A 23,193-nucleotide genomic window follows, 5' to 3' on the forward strand; every position below is an offset into this window, starting at 1 on the left:
AATCCACGCACCCCTATACACAATCGGGATTGGTAATGATAGTTCCAATCAGATCCAAAACATAAAGCAAAGTGGCACCGATTCCATTTGATTTGTTCAATCTGATATCTATAAATAAATAGTGGTGTGTGAGAAACTGAAAATAGAAGAAATGGCAAGTGGTTTTCTCACCGATTCCATTTGATTTGTTCAATCCGATTCCATGCATCTCACAAGCAATGGCTTGAAAAAAAATTGAAATGGAAGAAAGGCTTGAACAAAACTGAAACGCAATGAAGCTGCCACGGTGATGATTTGCAATAACAAGAAGTGTGTTCGCCGTGGGGAGGATGAGGAGAAGATGATGAAAATAATAAAGCAAGCCATGTATTGGTTTTAAACTGTTTACTAGCAGAGGGATGGTTGTCCCTACACACTGCTCCTTATGCTTATGGAATTAATTTACTTCGGTTGGCTTTGGCCATTTCCTGCTGTACAATCTCATCGCCTGAGGTGAACAGTGCATATGATATGGCCTCAACACATTATTCTTATTCTCTACGTTCAGCAAGACCATGTATTCAAATTGTTTGTCGTGGAGAGATGGATACTAGAAACTTGGAACTCATGCCAACAATAGCTTGACGTCAAATCTCTCTTGCTGCGAGTGAAGTTGGTGCTATGATGCTATTGCACACAAAATTTCCCTTTCGAGCTCATGCCGTAGCAGTTGAAACCACCCTGTCTATTTCTAAAACTCAAGACTCATGCCGTTGCAGTTGAGACTTGAGAGAGGTCGTTCAATCTTCAAAGCATAAAATGTCGAACTTGTCTTCAGAACAAAATGTCGGACATGTCTTTAGAACAAAATGTCGAACATTTACCTTGACCAGTTTAACCTGTATTCATATGCATTGTGTTTGCTTAAGAGTTTGCAATTTAGTACCTGGTTGGATAAATTATTTATGGATTTCCAATAACTTAAAAATACAAATTAGACCTTATTTTCTACAACACCATCATTCCAAATGAAATTACTCTCTATTTGTTCTGTTAACCTTCATTTAAAATGCCCCTTATGTCCTTACATTTTGAAGGTTCACAATTATTATTATTTTTTTCTTGAACAAACGATATTATCTACACTAAGGAGAGGGGGTGGGCTTAACATCATAATGAACTCGAAATAATGTGATTCAAATTCGCCTTTTGCTATAATTGAACCTAACACCTTTCACTTACAAGTGAAGAGGAGTATCACTAGACCGTAGTACTAAGTGACAAGGTTCACAATTATGAAAAGAACGATAAGTAATTTGGCGTAGGTCGATGCTCATTTCTTTTTGTAACATGGGTCCGCAAAAAGGTTTACATACCACGTGCTAAATTTTCTTTGGTCTAATGGTTAGCAAGGGCTGCATGATTGATGTTTATAGCTATAGCATACTGATAAATGGCCATTGCAGGCCAAAAAGGGCAAATGAGGCCCAAATGCTTGTTAAGGAGATGTGTGATATGGAAGTTGTTCCAGATATAGTTACTTATAACACTCTTATGGATGACTTTTGCAAGATGGGGAGAATACAAGATGCTCATAACTTATTTCCTCAAATGCAAGCTTGGGGGCAACTTCCAAATGTTCAAACTTATAATATTTTAATGGATGGCCTTTGTTAAAACCAAGAACTCCCGATGGCATTGAAACTGTTTCAAGAGATGGTAGATAATAAGTTGGATCCAAATATGGTAAGTTACAATATTCTCATTGAAGGCTTGTTCATCGGTGGGAAAGTTGAATATGCAAGGGATATCTTCAGTGGTTTATCATCAAAAGGACTTCTACCCAATGTCAAGACTTACAATATAATGATCAGTGGATTTTGTAGTAGCGGGCTAACAACCGAAGCGGAGATGTTGCTTCAAGAAATGAAAGACAAGGGCTGTTCTCCAGATGGTTGCATCTATAACACCATTATCCGAGGGTTTTTCAACAACAATGAGACGTCAAGGGCGATGGGACTTATTCAACAAATGGTGGATATGGGCTTCTCTACGAATGCTTTTACCGCAAAATTGATAATTGATTTACTCTCTAAGGATGAAGTAGATCTAGCTTTGTTGCCATTGATAAGAAAAGAATTATGAAATCAATTTGCATCCGTGAGAATGAACTTTGGATGCTTTATATACCTTACAATTTCTCGAAGCATCTGCTGGTTTCGCACTTTACTGGAATGCTTTATTGTTTGCCAAAAGCATAATTTGCTTCGTCATCCTTGACTGCTTAGTCGATTGTGTGTCGTTGTATGCCCATTTTCCTGCATTTATGTTTTTACTACAACATTGGTAAGAAAGATTGTCAGTTGTATTTATCAAATGGAACTGACATTACATGAACTTGCATACTTGAATGCGACCTGCTGCTTGAGATTTTCGTCAAATATGTCTGCTGTTAGGCTGACTTATTGATAAGCCTGTTAGCTGGGTCCTTTGGTTATATGTATGAAGGGAAAAGTTTGACCACACCGACGATTTTGCACAATGTACGTATAAGGACTGTGAATTTTAAAACATACATTTCGGCAGAGAAATAGAATGCTGGATTCTGGCATTACACGGAGGTTGGATCACGATGATCATCAGTCCTGCTCAATTGCTTTTCACAGCAGCAGAACTTTGAATTTCAAATTCTATTTTTTTTTTTGACAATGAAACTTTCAACTTGCAGCTTACAGACACTCCGGTTAGAAGATGCGACTATGGATAGACGTTCAGGATCGAAGGGATAGAGGAAGACCTAGGAAAACTTTGGAAGAGACTCTAAGAAAAGACTTGGAGTACTTGGATCTAACGGAGGACATAACACATAACCGAGCGCAATGGTGTTTTAGGATTCATATAACCGACCCCACTTAATGAGAAAAGACTTTGTTTTTGTTGTTGTTGTTGTTGTAGTTGTAACTTTCAACTTGCAACTTCTTTAAGTTACCGCTTTACTTATGTAAGTTCAAAGCTCTGTGTTCAAGCTTTGTTTTCATTTTCGACACATTTTTTTCGTATCCCTTCCACCATTCTTGCTCCATGCTTCTTCACTCATCCTCCCTCCCAAATAATTCCCTCTATTTTAATTTCCCTCACGTTTTGTTGATGAAATGCATCATCACCAGTAGTGCAGTTTAACGGCATGGCAAACACTTGCATAATTTATTGGGTAGCTTTACGTACATGCCGGTTTTAGGTTTCGTTTGAGATTGCTTCTTCATAAACGCTTATGTAAGAAGTTTTTATGTCCTTGACAAGTTAAAAATTTTACTAAAAAATTTAAGCGTTCCTTCACAAATGTTTCTTTAAAAAGTGTTTTCGTGACCCATAAGAAATTTAAATTTTTTTTACCAAATGTTGTAAAAAACGCTTTTAATTATAAAAAAAATACACTTTTAGCCCATTTAGAAACAGTTTTTATATCTGGAAAAATGTGTGAATCATGCTATATTCTCGTACTTTAGCTCGTGTAATGTGATATAGGGTTGGTCTTTACTTTTGTTGATCCATTTTCCGGCATCGACAATGCAGAAATATTATATATATTATTATTTTTTGAACAAGAAAATGCAGAAATATTAAAAAACAAAAAAAAAACTAGAGTTATCCCACGAAACAGATGAAATGAGTGGAGATTCGAAGATACATTAAAGCAACACAACCATTTGTGTTTCATCGTTTGGAGAAGGAAATCCACAAATTTAGGATCCTGGGAGAACAACAAAAAAGTCAGAACATCAGAACATGCATTGGTATGGCAATTAATGCCATGTTTTTGTAAGGGAAGCTTTGGTGTGACTGCTCATCCATTCCTAATGAGTGTATTTTTGCTCACCATCATTTAGTATGATGTATGCTCACCATCCTATTTATCATCGTTAGATGAATTTGAATGTTGATATTTGTGCTTTTCTACTACACAAATTTCGAAATTCAAACTCATCGGTGATAAATAGAGTGGTGAACATACACCACACTAAATAATAGTAAGCAAAAATGCTCCCATTCCTAATTCATTCACAACTTTTGCTGACTCACTCCTCTGCTGGCATTTTCGTCCAGTCGTTTTATATTAGTTTAAAATAAAAATTATTTTTAAAAGGAGGTTGGGTTCAAAGAATGTAGATAATCATATAACATTGTTACGTATATTTCATATTTGTATGTATATGTGTACAGAAAAAGACCCTTATTTATAAAAATTTCGCATAAATGATCCATATTGGATTATCTCTCTGTAACAATAAGGCTAAGGTCAAAAGCTATATGTATCTCTAGTAGGACCATTACACTATATATTCTTGAAAATGTAGGCTAGCTTGGTGAAGTCACCGACTCATTTTTAAAAGAAAAAAAAAAGAATCTTATTGGGTGGATAAAATTTAAATGTATAAAAAGATGAATAGAAGAATTAAGTACGTTAATTAATACAAATTGAAAATACAAATTAAAAGATATGTTAATAATAAAAAATAAACATATTAATCAATATTTGAATAATAATCAAATCGTTAACAATTACATATAATATTTAATTTTAAAATTTGGTCTCCTCCAACGTTCCTTAGGCCACGTCAAAGTTGGTAGTTAAATCGAAATATAAGGGCGTTATGCGGAAATAACCCATCATCCAAACAAGCCCTTCTCCCTCTCTCTCTCTCACCCCTAAAAAGCACCCCCTCTTATTGTGTGTGTCTCTCTCTCTATCTCTCGCTGCGTTGCGATCCTCACACCACAATCTCATCCTCACAGATTCGTCCTCTTCTTCTCGATCCCCAACTGTAAGTCTCCTCTCTCTGCTCGCTCTTTCTCTCTCTTCTCTAACCCTAACCTCCCTCCGATCATCATTCCGTCCAATCTCCCAGATCCCTAATTGTTTTAATCATTTTATGTAAAATGGATTAAGTTTGAAATGAGTTTGTTTGGTTATTCCATCGGTGGCTGAGGCCGTCTGATTGACCCCTATTTGCATCCTTGTCTTCGGTTCCTTCTGTTGCATGTCAACGATTAGGTTTTAAATTGTGTATTTTAGTTTAATTTTGATGATTATTATCCCCTTTTTATTAATATTTTTCTAATTATGTTTTTTTTGTTGTAATTGGTGCTCGATTTTGATCTGCTTTGCCGTAGATTTTGATCTGATTTGAGTTTCAGGATCGATTTGAATTTTGAGTTTGTTAATGTTAAAATGGCGCTAGATGGACTAATCGGGTTGTAGGGTTTCAGTGTGGGGATTTGGCAGACTGTTGCGAGCTCAATTTTACTGGTCTGGTTTACTGTGATTGGGATTTTTCTAGGGTTTTTCCAGTTTTCTGATTTTGTTTGAAGTAATTGCCACTCGTATATGACTGTTTCCGTAATGTGAATGCAGTTAAATGAACGATTGAGTGAATCATTTACCATGATGCAAATAATCTTGCTGTTAAATGAAATATAGGTGACTTTGAGCTGCTACATTCAACGGTTGCTTCATTTTGCATTGTGTTTGGTGTCGAGTCCTTCTCTGTTAGCTTCCTCATTGTCATATTTAACATATCTTCTGTTTAATCGTTTCTTGCATTTAAGCATTTGAATTTGTTTGCAATTTCTGATGTGTATTTTACTTCTTATTTGTGAGCACATACCCACTAAGATACGCCGTTGCTATATAGTTGCATTGAGTCTTGTGCATTTTTTTTACCTACTAACACTTTTTTTTGAAATGTTTTTAAGGTAATCATGAGTGACCAGGGAGAAAAGACTTGCCCTCTTTGCGCGGAGGAGATGGATTTGACAGATCAGCAATTGAAGCCATGCAAATGTGGTTATGAGGTATGGGATACTTACCCTCTATCTCTGTCTCAATCTCTCGAGGGGTTGGTCCGGTTGGAGGGAGGTTTGGTGGATACTTGTTCTCCTTTTCTCTGGATAGTGCCTTTGCTGAATTTTGAACGGCATCATTACTCATTGTCATTTGACTTTTCACGTCTGATGGACTATTTATAGATAAGCTTTTGAAATTCTAATCTATTTGGTTATGTAACATATCTGATGCACCGTTCAAGTTATTTGGGAACTATTTACAGTTAACTAGTTGTGACCTCTTTCCTAAACATATTATAAACAGCTCCATGTTAGTTATCAGTTCTGAAGTATAGTGGCAAGATGATGGAATTTTATAAGATAACTCCTGAACCTGGTGAGGCAAAGCACTATTGAGTCTCTTTACTGTTGACCATTAATACTACTGAAAAACATTTGACCCCACTAGATTGGGTCCAGGTTCTTCAGTGTAAATTCTGTTATGACAACTTTAGTATTATACTGTTTTTTTTTTATATTTGGATTGGTTCACAAATTGTGATATGCTTCTGTAGAAACTTTCTCTGGGATCTTTGTTGGTCCCTCCTTTCCAAACTTAAGAAGTGTTCTTTGTTGTTTCGTGGCTTTAGTTGAGGAAGTTCTAGTAATGTGATTGCTCCTGTATATGCACTGAACCCTTCATCTTGATTCAGTGATATTTGAAACTCTTTTTCCAGCTGATGGAGAAATACTTAGAACCTTTTTCTTTTGCTAAAGTTAATCTTTCACAATTTGTTTGTTGGGATGGATAGACAGGAGAGAACATTACAGAAGATAAGGGGATGAAATTACTTGTTTGATGGAAAGGGATGAAAGAACAAAAGTATAATTCTCTTATGTAATTTTCTTGAGTAGTTGAATTGAGTACAGCGTTAAAGTATCAAACTTTGCTTTTTGCCACCCTCCTCATTTCCTTTCAAAGTTGAACAAATTTGGTTTTTTGAGGGTTCATTTCGCCTTACTTGTATGACTGTATCTGGGTCAGTGTGTGTTATTATTATTAATATTATTTATTCTGAAGCCCTGAACCTTTCCAAATGCATGCCATTGCTATTTTGGATGATACCTTCCTCCCCTGCGCTTCGCTTCTATAGAATCTTAATTCGAAATGCATGTTTGAATTTATTAATTGTGAATCTTTGTTTTTGTTTGTTTGTGCAATTTGAGAGCTGAAAGTTTTGCACGGATTGTATTGTCGCGATTGCCTAATTTAGAAACTTTTAACTTGATCACAGATATGTGTTTGGTGTTGGCACCACATAATGGACATGGCTGAGAAGGATGAGACAGAGGGGCGGTGCCCTGCATGCCGCACTCCTTATGACAAGGAAAAGATTGTAGGAACAGCTGGAAAGTGTGTGAGGTTGTTAATCCATAAACCATGTTTTATTTCATCAGATAGATAATTGCTTCCAACTTTAATTTGATAAGCAGCATCTGTTTTTCTATTGCTTGTACCTTTCTCAATAAATCTTTGCCCACAGGCTGGTGGCAGAAATCAACACTGAGAAAAAGATGAAATCTCAGAAGGCAAAGGTGAAATCTACTGAAGGGCGGAAGCAGCTGACTAGCGTGCGAGTCATTCAACGGAACCTCGTTTACATAGTTGGATTGCCTCTTAATCTGGCAGATGAAGATGTAATTCTCCCTCTCTTTGGACTTGATATTAGTGTGCTAGCTCAATTCTATGCTTTGGCTTGTAGAGACTCACTATTTTTTTATGCATATGTTATGCAGCTTCTGCAGCGCAGAGAATATTTTGGTCAGTATGGGAAGGTTCAAAAAGTGTCTATGTCTCGAACAGCAGCTGGTGTCATTCAGCAATTTCCAAACAATACATGTAGTGTGTAAGTAAACCTGTTTTAACATGTCTGGCACTAAAGTACTATTGTTGCATATGTTTTGTTATTTTTTGTACATTGCCGCATCTTATACAGTTTGTTTATACAGCTCATCCCACTATTCTTCTAATTAGCTCAGAAGTTTATTTGTTAATTATGTACTTGTTACTTAGAAAGTTTAGTTTAGGTCACAAAAACTTATTGAAATTTGGAAGTGCAATTATCCTCTTCTCAGTTTTTAGTCTAATCTATAGTGCTTTATGTTTTAGTTTTAGGTAACAAGTTAAACAATATTTTGGCGTTTAAACCAAACTTACCTTTTGCTCTTTCATAGAAAACAATTTTTTAGTATTTTGGTCTCAAATTAATCGAGTACTGTCATATATTTTAACTTTTTAATTAGCATGTCTGAGTGAATTGAAATACGGCCACAATAGCTTTCACTCCCCAAAAAGTTACCCACCACCCCAAACACACCCCCACATCCAACATACATTCAGAAAGTGTTTTTTTTTATTTAACTGATGTAATGTTTGATTTTTTATTTCCTAATCTCCAATTTAGCATTGATCATTTGCAATCTTCTGATTGCCTTTGTGTGCTTAGTGTCTTTTTTTTCAATGTTTCTTTATATGCAGATATATTACATACTTGAAAGAGGAGGAAGCAATCCGTTGTATTCAAAATGTACATGGGTTCCTCTTGGATGGTAGATCTTTGAGGTACACGCACGCTTACAGTTATTTAAATTTGTTCTTTCAATAATTTTGTAGCCAGTAATATAGTCCTTACATGTTTTTTCAGGGCTTGCTTTGGGACCACAAAATATTGTCATGCATGGCTGAGGAATGTGGTATGAATCATTTCTTGTTCTATCTGGCTTATGAATTTTTTTGTCTTGTAGCTCTGTTGAATCTGAATTGAGATTGACCTTTTGTTGTTTCCAGCCTTGCACCAATCCTGATTGTTTGTATCTGCACGAGGTTGGGTCTCAGGAGGATAGTTTCACTAAAGATGAAATAATTTCTGCATACACTAGGTATTTAGTTCTCTACACTGGCCATTTTTTTGTTAATGACCTGTGTACTGCCCTTATCTCCCTCTCTCTAAAATAACCAGTTCACTGTGCTTGTTTTGTTGATTGTAAGAATCTTAAGGAGGTTTTGAAAGAGGTATTTATTATGGCTAAATATTCTAAAGCTTATGCTAGAGGTATGTTACTGATGAGATGAGCCTTGAAAAATCTTTTGTTTTCCCCAAGAAGCATTTAAAAAAGTTGGTGAGGCACAATTTGTATGTCCTTCTAAATCCATAACACTTTCAATAAATCTGGAATAGTAACCTAAGATCTCCTTTGTACATAAACGCCTTTGTTCAGCTTAATGCTTATCATGTTGTTTGTAGTATTGATGAGCATTCTCATATAAATTCATCCCATAATTTTGATATGGTTCCTTCTTTAACTGCATTGAAATTCAAAGTTCATTCATAAACGTTACATTATATGGTTATTGAAGAGAAATATGGAACTGAACGTTTGAGAAAATATATTATACCTTAAAATGCTCTAGTAACGCCCAACTTTTCCTTCTAGTTTTATTTCTGTCTGTTTTCTCTTGGTCCGTGTTTAAAAAAAAAAAATTTGCATAGTGTTTTTCTTGGATGACTTAATAATTACTTAACTGTTTTGAAGGAGTAGGGTACAGCATATTACTGGTACAGAAAACAGTGTGCAACGGCGTTCAGGGAGTGTTTTGCCTCCCCCACTAGATGATTATTGCAACACCAGTTCTGCTTCTGCGGCAGGACCAATTATTAAAAACGGTTCAAGTGTAAGTGTCATATTTAAGTAGGAAACTTATTGTAAGAATAAGCTAGTTGGCATCATTACTATTGGCTTATTTTCTTATGGTATTCTTGTTCTTTTTTCATAATATGTTTTATCCTGATTGACCTAAAAAGCCATGTGTATCTTGATATATTTGTTAGAACTTTTAGGTTGATGGGGTAGTGAATTCTACAAGTTTTCCGAGTTTAGGCTTTTTGGATATTTAGGGTTCAATAATAACTGGTTAAAAAGTGCAAGTTTGAGTCATATTTCATTGTTCTGATTTTTTTCCCCTAACCTCGCAGAATACTGAAAGTCTTATTAGAGGTTCTCCTCCAAATGGAAGCTCTGGTAGATCTATTGCTCTTCCAGCTGCAGCCTCATGGTATCTGGTTATTTGTTTTTGGCCTTTACATTGTTTGTATGATTGTATTAAATTCTAAACGTACTGAATGCACATTGCAGGGGAACACGTGTTTCAAACTGCCAACCACCAGTTACACATATAATAAGTTCAAATGGACATTCAAAACAGAAACCTGATACAGTCAGTTGCACATTGCCATTTTCTTCAGCAGCTGTTGCTACTGTTCAGTCATCTACAGTGCATAGTGATGCTGGAAATAGGTCAGCATTAAATGAAGAAATTCAGACTGTGCATGCTAAATCTAAACCAGAATCATTGAAGATTGTGAAACAGCGTAGTGGCGTGGATTGTCAAAATGATCTGTCTGACAAGCATGCTGCACCCGATGAAGGCTCTGCTTCTGCGAATGTTAGCAGCCAGTTATCTGCCCCATCAGTATCCAAGGACAATGATAGAGGCAGTAGCATGCAGGCAAACCTTAGCAATCCCACCAACTATAATCATCTATCTTACAATTCTCGTCACGAAAATGAAAACATTTTTTCTGCTGAAGAAGTGGTCCAAAACTTATGCTCTGATATCCCTCTAATGAGCATTGATAGAAATGCGCAGGTTGAACATTCCAGTGTAGTCGGACCTAATAGTTCCCTTTCAGATTACTCCTTTGTTAAATCGCCTCGGAACCAACAATATTGTGCTGAGCAATCTAGACAGCCTCCAACAACTGGTGATAAAGCTGTCACACCTGTTAATGGGGTGTGTGTTACAAGGGAACAATCCAACTGGACCCTAGATTTGCAGGCCCAATTAGTGCCAAGTACATCTTCAGAAGTGGAAGAGGATGTACTATCTTTTGACAATCAAAGACTCAAGGATCCAGAAGTGAGTCGATCAACATATTTGCCTGGTTTGCCTAATACAGTACATGCTCCAAACCACTGTAGGTCTCCTTTGTTGCATAATGAGGCTTATGGTGCAGTTTATGCCAGTGCTGATCGTCTATTTGTAGATAACAAAGTTAGGGACAGTTCACTTCTATCTTCGTCCAGTCTTTCAATAACATCTAATGGATACCCTGAAAACATGGTAACCAGATCTTCTGGTTCAGAGAGGCCATTGGAGCATTCCTATCCTCTTCTAAATGACATCCCAGGGAAGCACACTGGAAGATTCCTGGATGATGCAGCAAATCCTGATTTCAGTACTGCTGTTGACAAGGGAGAGAGTAGCATAATCTCAAATATATTATCGATGGACTCACTAACATGGGATGACTCACTAACATCACCACAGCATTTCTCCAAATTCTTGGGTGAAACTGATAGACAGTCTGGAGCTCTCAAAATGTCGAGTCCTTGGAAAGTACAAAATAACAATCAGTCCAGATTCTCTTTTGCAAGACAGGAGGATGCTAAAAATCAAGCATTTGATGTACAGTCATCTCTGAATGTTGGCGGGCAGTTTTCTAATAACCAGTCATTCCACCAAGGCTTTTCTGAAAATAGAGATTTATTTTTGGATAATCTAGGAATTGGCAATGTTTTCCCATCAAGTACTTTTGAAGAATCTGAAAATCATGCCAGCAATCATTTAGCTTTCTCTTCTAACAAGCTTTCTGGTGAGTATTGTCTGGCTTTATGGAGGACTCTTCTATTTCATATTTATTGAGTTTCACGTTATTTGCTGCTTTCCAATTGGTTTGTCAAGTTTTTCTTTTTGTGCCTTGTATAATGTTTTGTTGGGTCTTCATATGCACTTTTGGTAATATGTTCTTTCTTGATGTTTAGTGGGCTTGCATTTTGTATGAAGTCAAGACTTCGTTATTGATCCCTTTCATCATCTGCTCGCCCATGTTACTAGTTGATATATTTATACCCCCCTTCTAACAATGTGTCTGAGTCCTTTTCGCTAATGTCCAAGAGTGGTTTTTATACTTATTGGGTGTTCTTTGTTTCTGTCTTCAATAGTTGCCATATCTTTCTCTGCTGTCTGCTCTGACGTGAGAAAGTAGATCTTTGACTGTTGTGATTGAAATTATTTTTGAGTCCATATTTTCAAATTTTGTTTCCAGACCTTTGGATTATCTGATAAATCGGTGGTGTTGATTAACTGTTAATTACAGCTTTAAGTTTTGTTTTTTTTTTTCAAGCAAATTCGTTCTTGTATTTTGTTAATACTTGAACTTGGGTTTCTTCACCTAGTCTATGTTGATTGATTTTATTGTGATTCCATTTTACTTTGTTCTTTTGTGCTGCCGCCTGGGTGCATTTTTCTGCCTAGTTTGGTTTCTGACCCTTGTTTGTATCTTTCAGCGGTTTCAAGGGCTCAAATTTCTGCTCCTCCTGGATTCTCTGTGCCAAGCAGGGCACCACCTCCGGGCTTTACTTCTCATGAGAGAGTGGATCAGGACTTTGACCCTCTGTCTGGTTGGTTAACAAATACCTTTGGGTTTTAATTTTCTAATTTATTTCCTTGTACATGTTTAATTGTTGATTTCATTACCTACTGCTCAGGGAATCATCTGTATGATAATTCATCTTTGTTGAGAAACGCATATCAACCTCAGGCAACTGGAAATATTGGGAGCTCCGCTGATATTGAGTTTATGGATCCCGCTATATTGGCAGTTGGAAAGGGGAGACTGCAAGGTGGGCTTAACAACCAAGGCCTAGAAATGAGATCAAACTTCCCTTCGCAGTTAAGTGGGTATGAAAATGATGCAAGGCTTCAACTATTGATGCAAAGATCACTGGCCCCACAACAAAATCTTAGATTTCCTGATTTTGGGGATGGTTTTTCTCACATCAATGATTCTTATGGTTTCTCCTCAAGGCGTTTGGAGCAGTCCCCGGCTAGCAATCTTTCCCCTTTTTCGCAAATGTCCCTCCAACAGTCCAGAAACCGGGGCATGTCAAATGGCCACTGGGATGGGTGGAATGAGGTTCAGGGTGGAAGCAATGTAGGTATGTCAGAGCTCCTGAGAAATGAGAGACTAGGATTCAACAAGTTTTACTCTGGTTATGAAGAATCAAAGTTTCGGATGCCCAGTTCTGGTGATCTATATAACAGAACATTTGGGAGGTAATCATGCAAGATAATAGCTTTTCATGGCTTTGGGAATGGTCAAGTGGAGGAATTGAGGGCTCTGTGGTGTTGCGACCTTGTACTCAAGGATGGGACTGACTCATAACTGGTCTTGCTATCGGCAGCCTGATGTAGGGTCAAACTCCCGTACTTTTGGGGTCTGTAATCCTGCAGGTAAGAATCAAATACTTGGTTTACACAGTTTTTGTTTTACTAGTTGGTTACTTGGTTACGGTAAAACTAAAACTGTGGCATGTAAATAATTTTTGCTGGCAGTTATGTGGTCGGTTTGCCAACTTTTGTCCATCCATTTATTTATCAGTTAAAAGCTAATTTATAAATCCAGTAGGGTGCCCGTGTAATATAAAGGGTCATTTGCCTGCTCACTTCGTTTTTATCTATCAGTGGTTTCCTTTTACGCTTGAGCATCTGTCGTGCATTGAACAAGACTCTGGCCTGCCAGCCTTTGTTTCTGTTTCTAGAAGTGCTGCATCATAAGTTGGTGTGAATTACTTGCATGTTCTTTATGGTTTCTACTTTCTATGCGTATGCAGGTGGGGCGATAAATGCTTGACGCGAATGTAGTATTGTGGGTTGCTGTATGTGGTTGATTTTCAACCGGCTGATCATCTCCAGATGATGAGTATTCAACTCCCTGCTGTACTGATATGATTGTTGCTCTCACAACTAAACGGATGAAATCGGACCTCCGTTTGGGAGTTTTATACCGCGTTAACCATCTAACATGACAAAACGGATATTAATGAATTACACCTTTTTTATCCTTTTCCTTTTGCTTTTCTGTTTGTATTGTGCTTGCAAAGTTGAAAACAGAATTTCGAGTGATTGGAATTAAAATGCATTTCGTTTCATCCGATTATATTCTGAGTTTGGGGTTTCTGCTGTAACTAAGGCGTCGTGGGTAGTTTAGTATTTTAACTTGTATCGGTTGGTGTAGTTAACGACGTTTTTCTTTTGCTTTTCTGAATAAAATACCCGACGGAAGCTTCCTGGTTATATTTTGTTGATTGAATTAGTCCATGGTGTGGGTTTTGATGGAAGCATTTTGTTGCCGAGATGTCGACATATTTTTCCTTAACTTGTGATAGCTACTGTACAACTACTGGTTGGAATTTATAGGTATCCATTAACTTCTTGTCAAGGCTTACCGACTTTGTGGCTCATTTTTGCCTGATACATGTGTCCGATAGCCTCATTTTATTGACCAGTCACTTTCTGGCTATTCGATGTCAACAAGCTCACCGGCACCACTCACTTTGTGGCCGTTTGATGTCAACAAACTCATCGACGTGTTATTCATATTTGCAACTTCCTTGATCGATGTTCATGTTATTGACTTAACCGCTAATTTAGGATGTTTAACGCACGTTTGGAACAAGAGATTTCTATGTCGATGTTTTCGTTTTTCACTTTGTTTTATCAACGGGGAGTGAGTTTTTTTTTTTAAAAAAAAAAGAAAAAAAAAAAACACTGCGGAGTTAAATTTGTTGTTCTTGATTATTAACAATTCGAACAATTGCCGGCATCAAATCGTTAAAATTAAACAATAGAATTATAGAAACTAAATTGTTCTTATTGTTTTATTCCTATTACCGAGACTAAGCTAATATAAATCGCACAATATTATTAGAATTGTTGTTCGTTAATATCAGTAATAATTAAGTATCAGACTCGTCCTTTTGCGGAACAATTTTAAGAATGACGACATGTAGATAAGTATTCCTCAATACTAGTACAATCTCTCAATCACGTGCTCTTTGGTCTCCTTGTAAAAGTCTACATTTTCTTTTACTTCATACTGAAGGTAAAGAAAAACACCAGGCCTGGCTGTGGGGCCCTTTGAAAAGTCAAATCTCACCCCTTAGGCCCACAATAACATCGACAGCCTCCCACCAATTTTGGGTAGTGTTATTCAGTGCCACGTGTTCAATGTTTGTTTGAGAACCCAACATTTTCAATCGACCAAATTAAGGTGGGCAAGTGGAAGATCAGAGCCATAAGAACCCAATTGGACTTTTTGGCCCACCAAGTGTTTCACGACTTTATTGATGTCTATCTTACATTGTCCACCCTCCCTTTAGCCCAATCTTTGATGTCGGAAAGGAAGGGTGGGCGGGTTTGGAAAGAGATATTGAAGTCTAATTTATCCGAAGGAGAATTCGATTTTAGGTGTACTAGGAGGGCAACGCTTGTTGTAATAACGACTTAAGATTATGCCAAATCAGATCAATGGTCTGCTGGTGATAGGGTATTCGAAAGATAGCGCTTGTAGTAAAAAAGTTAGGATTTAAACCCTTGTGGTGTGTGGTGAAGATTGTTGACAATTTTCCACTAGGACTATTTCCGAATACCCTATCACTACAGAGACCATTAATCCACTTAAGTCTTAATATTAAAGAGTCTATTTGTGATTACTTGTATAAGAATTACTTATGCTTATAAGTGCTTTAACGTGAAAATTATTGAAATTTTTATTAAAGAATCAAGTGCATCTTGGAAAGCAATTGAAAGTGCTTCTCCAAAAAGGGTCTCTCAGAAAAGTAGTTCGAAATGCTACTTACGTGCTTTTTTGAATGCATTTTAATAATTCATATTATTATTATTTTTTAAATTTTCGTGCCAAAGAACACGCTTCTGATTATTAAAAAATATTTTTAGCCTTTCTAAAAATTCTTTAACATGCCCAAAACAAATTGTGAATATTAGACCTAAAATGTAAATTGTAATGAGTTTTGGAAATCCAATTTTGGTGGTTGCAAGGGAGAGGAAGATCTACCAACCCTCCACCACTTATCTTGTACAAGTGGAGGCAGGGCTTCCAACGCAAAGTACACTTACAAATAATACAACAACACAAAGTATACGGGGCTACAGTTGCAGTTGTGGCCATTCAAATCGAATACAAATTTTACAGGTGCTTTAAAAGTCACTTTTCTTTGTCTTCTCATGCGACTCACATGTTCACATTTTTTATGGTTTTGTTTGGTTTAACATGTCGACGTATTTGACAACAAAAAAAATGAAGAACTTATTGCGATGTCGTGTGTCACATAGCGTTGTGTGTTGTTAGACCGAGACACTACCAATGACAATGTATCCCGTGTATGTACGTCCTTCAAAGAAAAGGCATAAATTCGGCTTCCTAGACAACTCAATCGAATAAACAAGATCTACAATGTCAATACATAGAAAGAGCAACTTTCATGACACATGAAAGTGCTATGAAAGTCATTGGTAAAGAAACTAAAATGAAATAGGTTTACTGTCATCGTGGTGTCCTACTATATTACAACAGTACAACAGTACGTGAAGAGAAATTTATATATAACATTATATTAGGAGCCGAGACATCAAGCGGTGTTTTATGGGTTGAAACATCACAGCGACATTGAACATGTTCCGTATAATTTCTTCCATCTCATCTCAAACACAACGTCTCAAAAGCACTAATAAAGTTCAACCTATCCAAATCAAACAGCTCCACACCCACCCACCCCACCCCCCCATCAAGCCATGGACCAGCCAAGCCCCGGGCCACCTCTATAGACTCAATAGGAGATGAATTGAAGAGTGTAAACAGGAACTGTTCGTTAATAATAGAGTAGGGAAGCTTTCAAACCTATCAATTTCCCTAGGTAGGTTCTAGTTAACAACTACTTCCAAAAATGAAAGCAATCAAAGTAGATGGACAATGACAAATACATCAAGGGACTTAGATGGACCGAATACACAGACAACCACATTAGCGTCATGAGTGAGAGTTTGTACAAGTGTGGTTTGACTGATAATACATGAAACTCTAATGAAGGAGAATGGCATCTGATTTGATGAAACACTTTGTGTCACTCACGGTCACAACTTCAAAAGGCTACATCGACGTGGGTCTTCCCCTTCAAATTATTGTGCTGAAAAGTCATCCAAAAACATATTATTGGTCTCATCTTATATGCTTATATTTCTTCTTTTTAGTTTAATTTTAATTTTTCTTTTCCATGTTTTGTAGTGCAAAACAAATAAAAAAGGTTTCTCTTTTCTTTGGACTAATGTCACTAATCATAGAAGATTTTATTCATTTTGGACTACAAATGAGCTGTTTAGAGCTCGTTTGGAAAGTGTTTTTAAATGACTGAGAACGCTTTAAAAAAAAAGTATTTTGAATTCCAAAAGCACTTAAAGTGTGTAAGCATTTAATACGATTAGGATACTATCCTTTCATGATCAACTTTATTCTTGAGAAGAAGCTGCCACATGAATCCTACATATTTGCTTAGTGAGTAAATTAAATAATATTATATTACATACTCAAGATTACACCTACCAAACACACACCAAGTGATTTATAGAATTTAGTGTGGATAGAATTTTGTATACCTCAATTTGAAAAATAGTCACTTTTACGATAAAAATTCACAAGTAAGACACTCGTTTCATACAACTGGTGATTCGGTGAATGAATTTTTCTCCACTTCTAGAAGCAAATCACAGCTTGCAATCCTTACAATCAAATCACAATTTGACAAATATTTGCTTTTCTGTTTACACATTTAACTGTGATTTATACGTCTCAACTTGTAACGAAGCATTGTTCTAAATTGTAAAGAGTTTAGCAAGTATATGATTCTGGTCTTTGAAAGGATGCAAAGGACAATCTTTCCGACAGAAAGGTGCGTTGAAGTTTCATGTCAACTTTGTCACAAGCTTTGATTTCATTGTAAAGCAATCACAAAACAATTCCTTCTCTCGATTTTGTTCCTCTTCCCACTGGCAAGCATTATGTACAGCACTACCACTAAGTTGTACTTCTACAGACACTCATCACGCTTTTGGCGCAAACGGTATTTTGACTGCACCCGCATACTTTCCAGGAGCGTGTGAGCGATTGTTCCTAGCAAAATTTGTGTCGCAAGGTTTTGTGGGGCCGAACCGGCGACAAGTGAACAAATGCGAGACACAAGAATTGTGGCTCATATGCTAAAACAACCTTAAAAGAGCTGACTATTAACAATTTCTTTCTGAACAAAAGTAGTTTTAGATAGATGAGATCCCACCTTATCCACTTGATGCTCTTACATGAGAGCTCAAGTTAGTTACAAATATTTCTTGAGAATAAATACAAATCGACAAAACAGTACTGATATGTCCAACCGAGTGTGGTAACGACAGGAAAAGGAGTCCGAAATCGAGTTGCAGTGTATGTATCAATCTATATTTGGATCATACAAAGAATCCGAAGGCCACCGTTGGTATGGTTGGTTTCTGAATTCGGAGGGAAAGTCTGCCGCGGCTTTCGCTTGGTGGTGCTTCATTGAGATGTGCGAGTGGTGGCCGCGGCTGGTGAAGTAAAACAGAGATTGAGGGCTGTTGGGTTTGGCGGTTGTAAGGGGTGGACAGCAGCGGCTGGAGCGTTAGCTGAAAATGAGAATCCTGATGATGCTGCAGTAGAGAACAGTGGCATTGGGGTAACCTGTCCATGCATTTGCCAAGCCCAGTTGGGGTGTCCTTGAGATCCTAATGCAAGGCTCTTCTCTGTTGCGTTTTCCTGACAAATAAATGATTCATCATTCAAGAGTAAATTTTTTTCGTTAATAAATACTAATATTTTATGTCAGAAAAATCTTCATCCTCGTTCCCCCAATTTACTATAAGATTTCATAGTCCTTACAATTACAAAATGCAACTTCCTCCAATGCCTCACATAAACGAGAGCTAAACCGGAAAAGGCATTCTTTGCATGAAAGAGAGTTTTGATTCTTATTCCAACACCGCCAGTTAAGACAGTTCAGCATTTGTAAGTATACCAAGTTTTCGATATTGTATAAACCACGAAACTACGAATAGTTACAACAGGATGAGTCTAGCCATGTTATTATTTTTTAACAGCTCTTTAGCTACAAAGTTGTGTTCTCTGGTACTACATAAGTAATGTTCACCTACCACCATGACATTGTGCATACAGGTTGAACTACGATGGTTATTGAAAAAAGGGTACTCGTAGGGTCCAAGGATTAAAACAAAGTCATAAAGCTAAGAGAATTGGACTCAAGTTGTGTCATTATAGACCACACATTTAAACTCACCTGATTGGAAAAATAACTAGGATATACACCGTTCCACAATGGTGGATGGTGATCTGATGTCATTACTAGCCCTTTAAAAGGTGGATCACTCATCGTTAAGTTCACATTGTGCTCCATCTGCAAAGTCAGAAGAGAATGTCCAGTTTTAGCAGAGAGAGAGAGAGAGAGAGAGAGAGAGAGAGAGAGAGAGAGAGAAAGAGACTGAAACGCGTTAATTTTATTTTGACAGCTACGAAAAAGAAAAGACCACAGATGAACTCTATATTAGCTCCTCTTTCACTTTCCAAGGTCATATAAGTGAGTTTCAAAAATGTTAAGATCAGCAACATGATATTTTACTGTCTGAAACCTTAAAAACCTTCCAGCCAAAATATTAGGAAAACCTTCAAGAGGGCCACCCCTTCAAGAACTTTACGAAACTTGGGGCTTCTCAAGATGAAACTATATCTAAAGGAACTGATGTATCAAACTGATTATACGTTACCCTTTTTCCATTGTGCACGTCAAAAGGGCCAGAGTGGAACTGAAGTCGCCCTTCGCCTTCCTTTTGACCCGTGCCAAATGAGGGGGGAGATATCCCCAAATTTAGATCAAGATTGTGATTGCCATCTGCATTGTAGGAACCAAAAAAATCAAGTACAATCCTATGAAGACAAATTTCTTGAACTTTTTTCTGACGGCAATAACTCAACTAGAAAATTATTTGTAAAACTATACCTTCATTACCAGCCTCAGACATCATCTTCCCTTCATATGTGCTTGGCTCAAAGTTGGTGACCGCTTCCCTTCCATTATATTTGATTGCTGTCTTGTCATAAGCCCTAATTTCGAGAAAAATCAAAAGGGAGAGATGTGTTGGATGGAACCCTAATGAGGTTCAGAATTCAGGGTAATAAATTCAATCAGGTAGAGTGTAATTCATGACATTAGGACCTTGCAGCTTCTACTTCGCTGTCGAATAGCCCAAGATATATATACCTGCATGCAAGCATTGTAACCTCCATGATGAAACCACCGTCCCCACAACATTTATTTTTTTCTTAGAAATACGCACTAGGACTTGTTTTTCAGACAACGAAAAGAGAAGACTGAAAACAGATTGAGAATTAATCCAAAATCAATTCTCAGTTCAAAGTTCGAAACCAAGCCAACTATGATTATGTGGGTTACACCCAAACCATACAGTACAAAATTGAAAACTCCACAAAAATAATTCCTCACTTTTTTCCGAGGAACTGTCCCATTCGAGCTTCCCATCGACCACATTTGTGGAGTGTAACCCCTCTATATCTGGAGCTGCCCCTCGAGAAGCCAGTACTCTGCCGACGCAGTATGTGCACGAATTCTTCCTTAGTCAAATTCTTCATCTGCTCATTCATTAGAAAAAAGAAAAAACAAAGATTAAAACCCGATCCCACTCCCCATTACAAATTAATCAAAATTAGGTTAACGAAGAAACATATGCATCTTCCAACCTGTTTCAGATCATCCTCATAATCACTGAGGTTGTAATTGATATCAGCATCAACTCCTCTGAACTTAATCGCAGCGCGGTCGTAGGCTCTAAATTCAGCAAACCCAATTTAAGAACAATAGTACATACAGTTCCCACAATAATCAAATTATCTAAATTCCCAAACAGTATGAAAATCCAAGCAAAATAACGGAGTAAGTCTTTTTACCTAGCCGCAGCATGAGCAGTGTCAAATCCACCTATATGTCAAAACCCAACACTTAATTTTCATCAAAAATTTTCCAAATAGTAAATCTTGACAAATAATTAGATTAATTAACACTAATCCAAGTCAATCAAATAGACAAGGTCAAAAATCCATACCCAAATACACTTGTTTCCCACAGTCCCTGCACCCAATCAAAAATTAATAAATCGGATTAATACCAAATTGGGACGGATGCACCTGAATCTTGCATTCAAATTCAAAAAATTCACTCAAACGAGAATAACCCATAAAAAATTAAATCAAACTTAGTAAACCCAAATTGAGTAAATCAAAACTGGACTAACCAAATGTGCGATTCCCATCTACCAGTTCTTCTGTAGAAGGTGACCCCTCTGTACTGAGAGCTCCGAGACCTGGGTCCTCTCCTGCTCTTCTTCGCCTGCTGCTGCGGCGGCGGCGCAGCTGGTTGTGGTGGTTGCTTCTGTTGAACCAACCTGACCTCTCCGGCGCTGCCACGAGTGAACCCAAGCTCCATCAGATTCTTCCTCACCAACGGCGATGATGAAGAGGACTCCCCCTGCCCTGGCCAATTGTTCAAGCCTCCAGTGACCGGAAACAGTTCCTTGGTCACGACGACGTCGTCGTCTTCCTCTTCTTCTCCGTCCCTGACCTTGAGAATACCGAAGTTGAAGATCGTGACGGCGTCATTTCTGGCGGCGCGTGCGGAGCACGAGTCGTCGTTGGTGCTGGACGCGTCGGCATTGACAACGGACGAGTTGGACGTCCCCGACTCGTCCATTTGGGTGCCGCACGATTGGACGTCGTTTTGCCCCGAAACGACAACGTTCAGATTAAGATCCAACATAGCTCCTTTTTTCCAAATTCAGCTCCGGCTCCTACACTTTCAGCTCTCCCCACTCAGATGACCGTCGATCACCGGATCTAGCCGGACGGCGGTGATCAACCGAATCAGACACCACTACAATACACCGAGAAGCACACGAACGGAGCTCAAACGTGAAATATACATAGACTAGACGGTGCGTCGGCGATCGCGGGAGAAAGCAAAGCAAGAGGCTGGAAACGTCGTCGATTCCTAAGCCAGTGAGTTAGTAATTTGCATTTAGTCGGCGGCGAGGGGTGGTTGAGAGTGGAAATCTCAACGGCGTCGTTTGAGCTGTGTGTGCTGTGATTCCGTAACCATAAGCCATAGAGTCATAGAGTCATAGGATATATAATATCATAGGCACTCAGAGCGAGGAGAGAGAAAGAGAGGGAGGTGAGAGAGGGAGGTGAGAGGACGTGTGAGGTAACATTTCAGACCCATTTTAAAAGCATGGGAACATATAATTTAACATTTTTCCTATTGTTTTAGCAACCGGTTACATCGTTGCCCGGTCGCCTCGACGTCGCCAAGAGATTTCTTTTCTCTCTCTAGGCTCTAGCGACTCTAGCCTCATTCGGTGTATCGTACATGGGAACACCCGTTGCCCGTTGCCGACCTCATGTAAATAGTATACAGTAGATATGTAGCCTTTTACCATGTGTGCTTTTGTTCATCGACCTCTAGCCATGATTATGCACATGGCATTCGATGTTATGTGTTAAATGTTTAATTAGAGTAGAAGTTGTTCTAATGTTTGGTGAATGTTGATATCGTTGATTGATTTACATTATTGTTTCTTGTGCCGCCTATCACAAGTCTTGAATACAAAACTTCTTAATCACACTCAGTACCATGTAGAGTGGGGCTACACATGTTTGTACGTTTATGTCTTTTTTTGTGCGTATTGATAACTTAAATACATTAGTGATTCTTGACTTCTTTTAAATGTAAGCGAATGTAATACTATGCATTTTTATTATTTGGTCTTATATTATTGAGAAGAGAAATATTTTTTGATTAAGAGGTAGTTGGAGCAATTCTTTGAGAAACATAATTTCGTAAAAGTTTTGGTGATTTCAAAATTAGTGTGTGTATATATATATATATATATATTGTGATGCATCATGATAAAAGGCAACGAGTAAAGTTTTGCTCCTGTTCCACTTAAAGATAGGTGACTGGAAAACGTAGGGACAATTGGTTTTTGGTGAGGACGGTGAGACCATTGACGAAGTCTAAAGTGCATGTAATTGTTGAAATAACTTTCAACAATCGTATCTTTAAGAAAAGAAAAGCTTAAATATTCTAAATCTCATTTCAACTAAGACCGAGACATCTTACGATAAAATTTACACCTAACGGATTGTGATGTGAAACCCCACCCCCAAAAATTAATTGTAATTTCCCATTTGTTTTTAAAATTTATGAAGTTACAATTTTGCCCCCATCCTTTTCCCAATCCAGATCTACTTTTTGGATTCTCTCAAGTTCTCCTCCTATCTCTGCCTGCCACGTGGTAGACCCTCACCCCTCTCCTTCCTTTTC

At 37.7% G+C, this 23,193-nt stretch overlaps 3 protein-coding genes across 5 annotated transcripts; 2 read left to right on the forward strand and 1 right to left on the reverse strand.

Moving 5' to 3' along the window:
• The first annotated feature begins 1,671 nt into the window (after positions 1-1,671).
• LOC108867369 (putative pentatricopeptide repeat-containing protein At1g12700, mitochondrial) lies at positions 1,672-2,124 on the forward strand. The gene has a single exon (XM_048569315.1). It carries the CDS (start codon positions 1,672-1,674, stop codon positions 2,122-2,124), a length of 453 nt encoding a protein of 150 aa, XP_048425272.1.
• Positions 2,125-4,646: 2,522 nt separating this feature from the next.
• LOC103948908 lies at positions 4,647-13,999 on the forward strand. Of its 2 annotated transcripts, none has more exons than XM_018647891.2 (14): positions 4,647-4,802; positions 5,734-5,832; positions 7,098-7,225; positions 7,347-7,500; positions 7,600-7,709; positions 8,342-8,425; positions 8,508-8,556; positions 8,651-8,742; positions 9,397-9,535; positions 9,837-9,916; positions 9,997-11,516; positions 12,211-12,324; positions 12,412-13,156; positions 13,537-13,999. In XM_018647891.2, exons 2-13 carry the CDS (start codon positions 5,740-5,742, stop codon positions 12,981-12,983), a joined length of 3,135 nt encoding a protein of 1,044 aa, XP_018503407.2. In that variant the 5' UTR covers positions 4,647-4,802; positions 5,734-5,739; the 3' UTR covers positions 12,984-13,156; positions 13,537-13,999. The 2 variants fall into 2 exon arrangements, with proteins under 2 accessions (XP_018503407.2, XP_018503408.2); XM_018647892.2 differs by having other exon boundaries at positions 9,403-9,535.
• A 3,976-nt stretch (positions 14,000-17,975) lies between these two features.
• On the reverse strand, positions 17,976-21,835 carry LOC103948907 (ethylene-responsive transcription factor RAP2-7). 2 transcript variants are annotated; one of them, XM_009359995.3, is made up of 10 exons: positions 21,107-21,835; positions 20,918-20,943; positions 20,763-20,793; positions 20,556-20,643; positions 20,302-20,447; positions 20,014-20,058; positions 19,798-19,901; positions 19,565-19,689; positions 19,081-19,197; positions 17,976-18,542 (listed from the first exon to the last, which is right to left on the reverse strand). In XM_009359995.3, exons 1-10 carry the CDS (start codon positions 21,625-21,627, stop codon positions 18,306-18,308), a joined length of 1,440 nt encoding a protein of 479 aa, XP_009358270.1. In that variant the 5' UTR covers positions 21,628-21,835; the 3' UTR covers positions 17,976-18,305. The 2 variants fall into 2 exon arrangements, with proteins under 2 accessions (XP_009358270.1, XP_009358271.1); XM_009359996.3 differs by lacking the exon at positions 20,014-20,058.
• Between the last annotated feature and the right edge of the window lie 1,358 nt (positions 21,836-23,193).

The sequence above is a fragment of a genome, unplaced genomic scaffold, assembly GCF_019419815.1.
Source record: "Pyrus x bretschneideri cultivar Hongxiangsu unplaced genomic scaffold, Pyrus_bretschneideri_v1 Contig5, whole genome shotgun sequence".
NCBI classification, from domain to species: domain Eukaryota; kingdom Viridiplantae; phylum Streptophyta; class Magnoliopsida; order Rosales; family Rosaceae; genus Pyrus; species Pyrus x bretschneideri.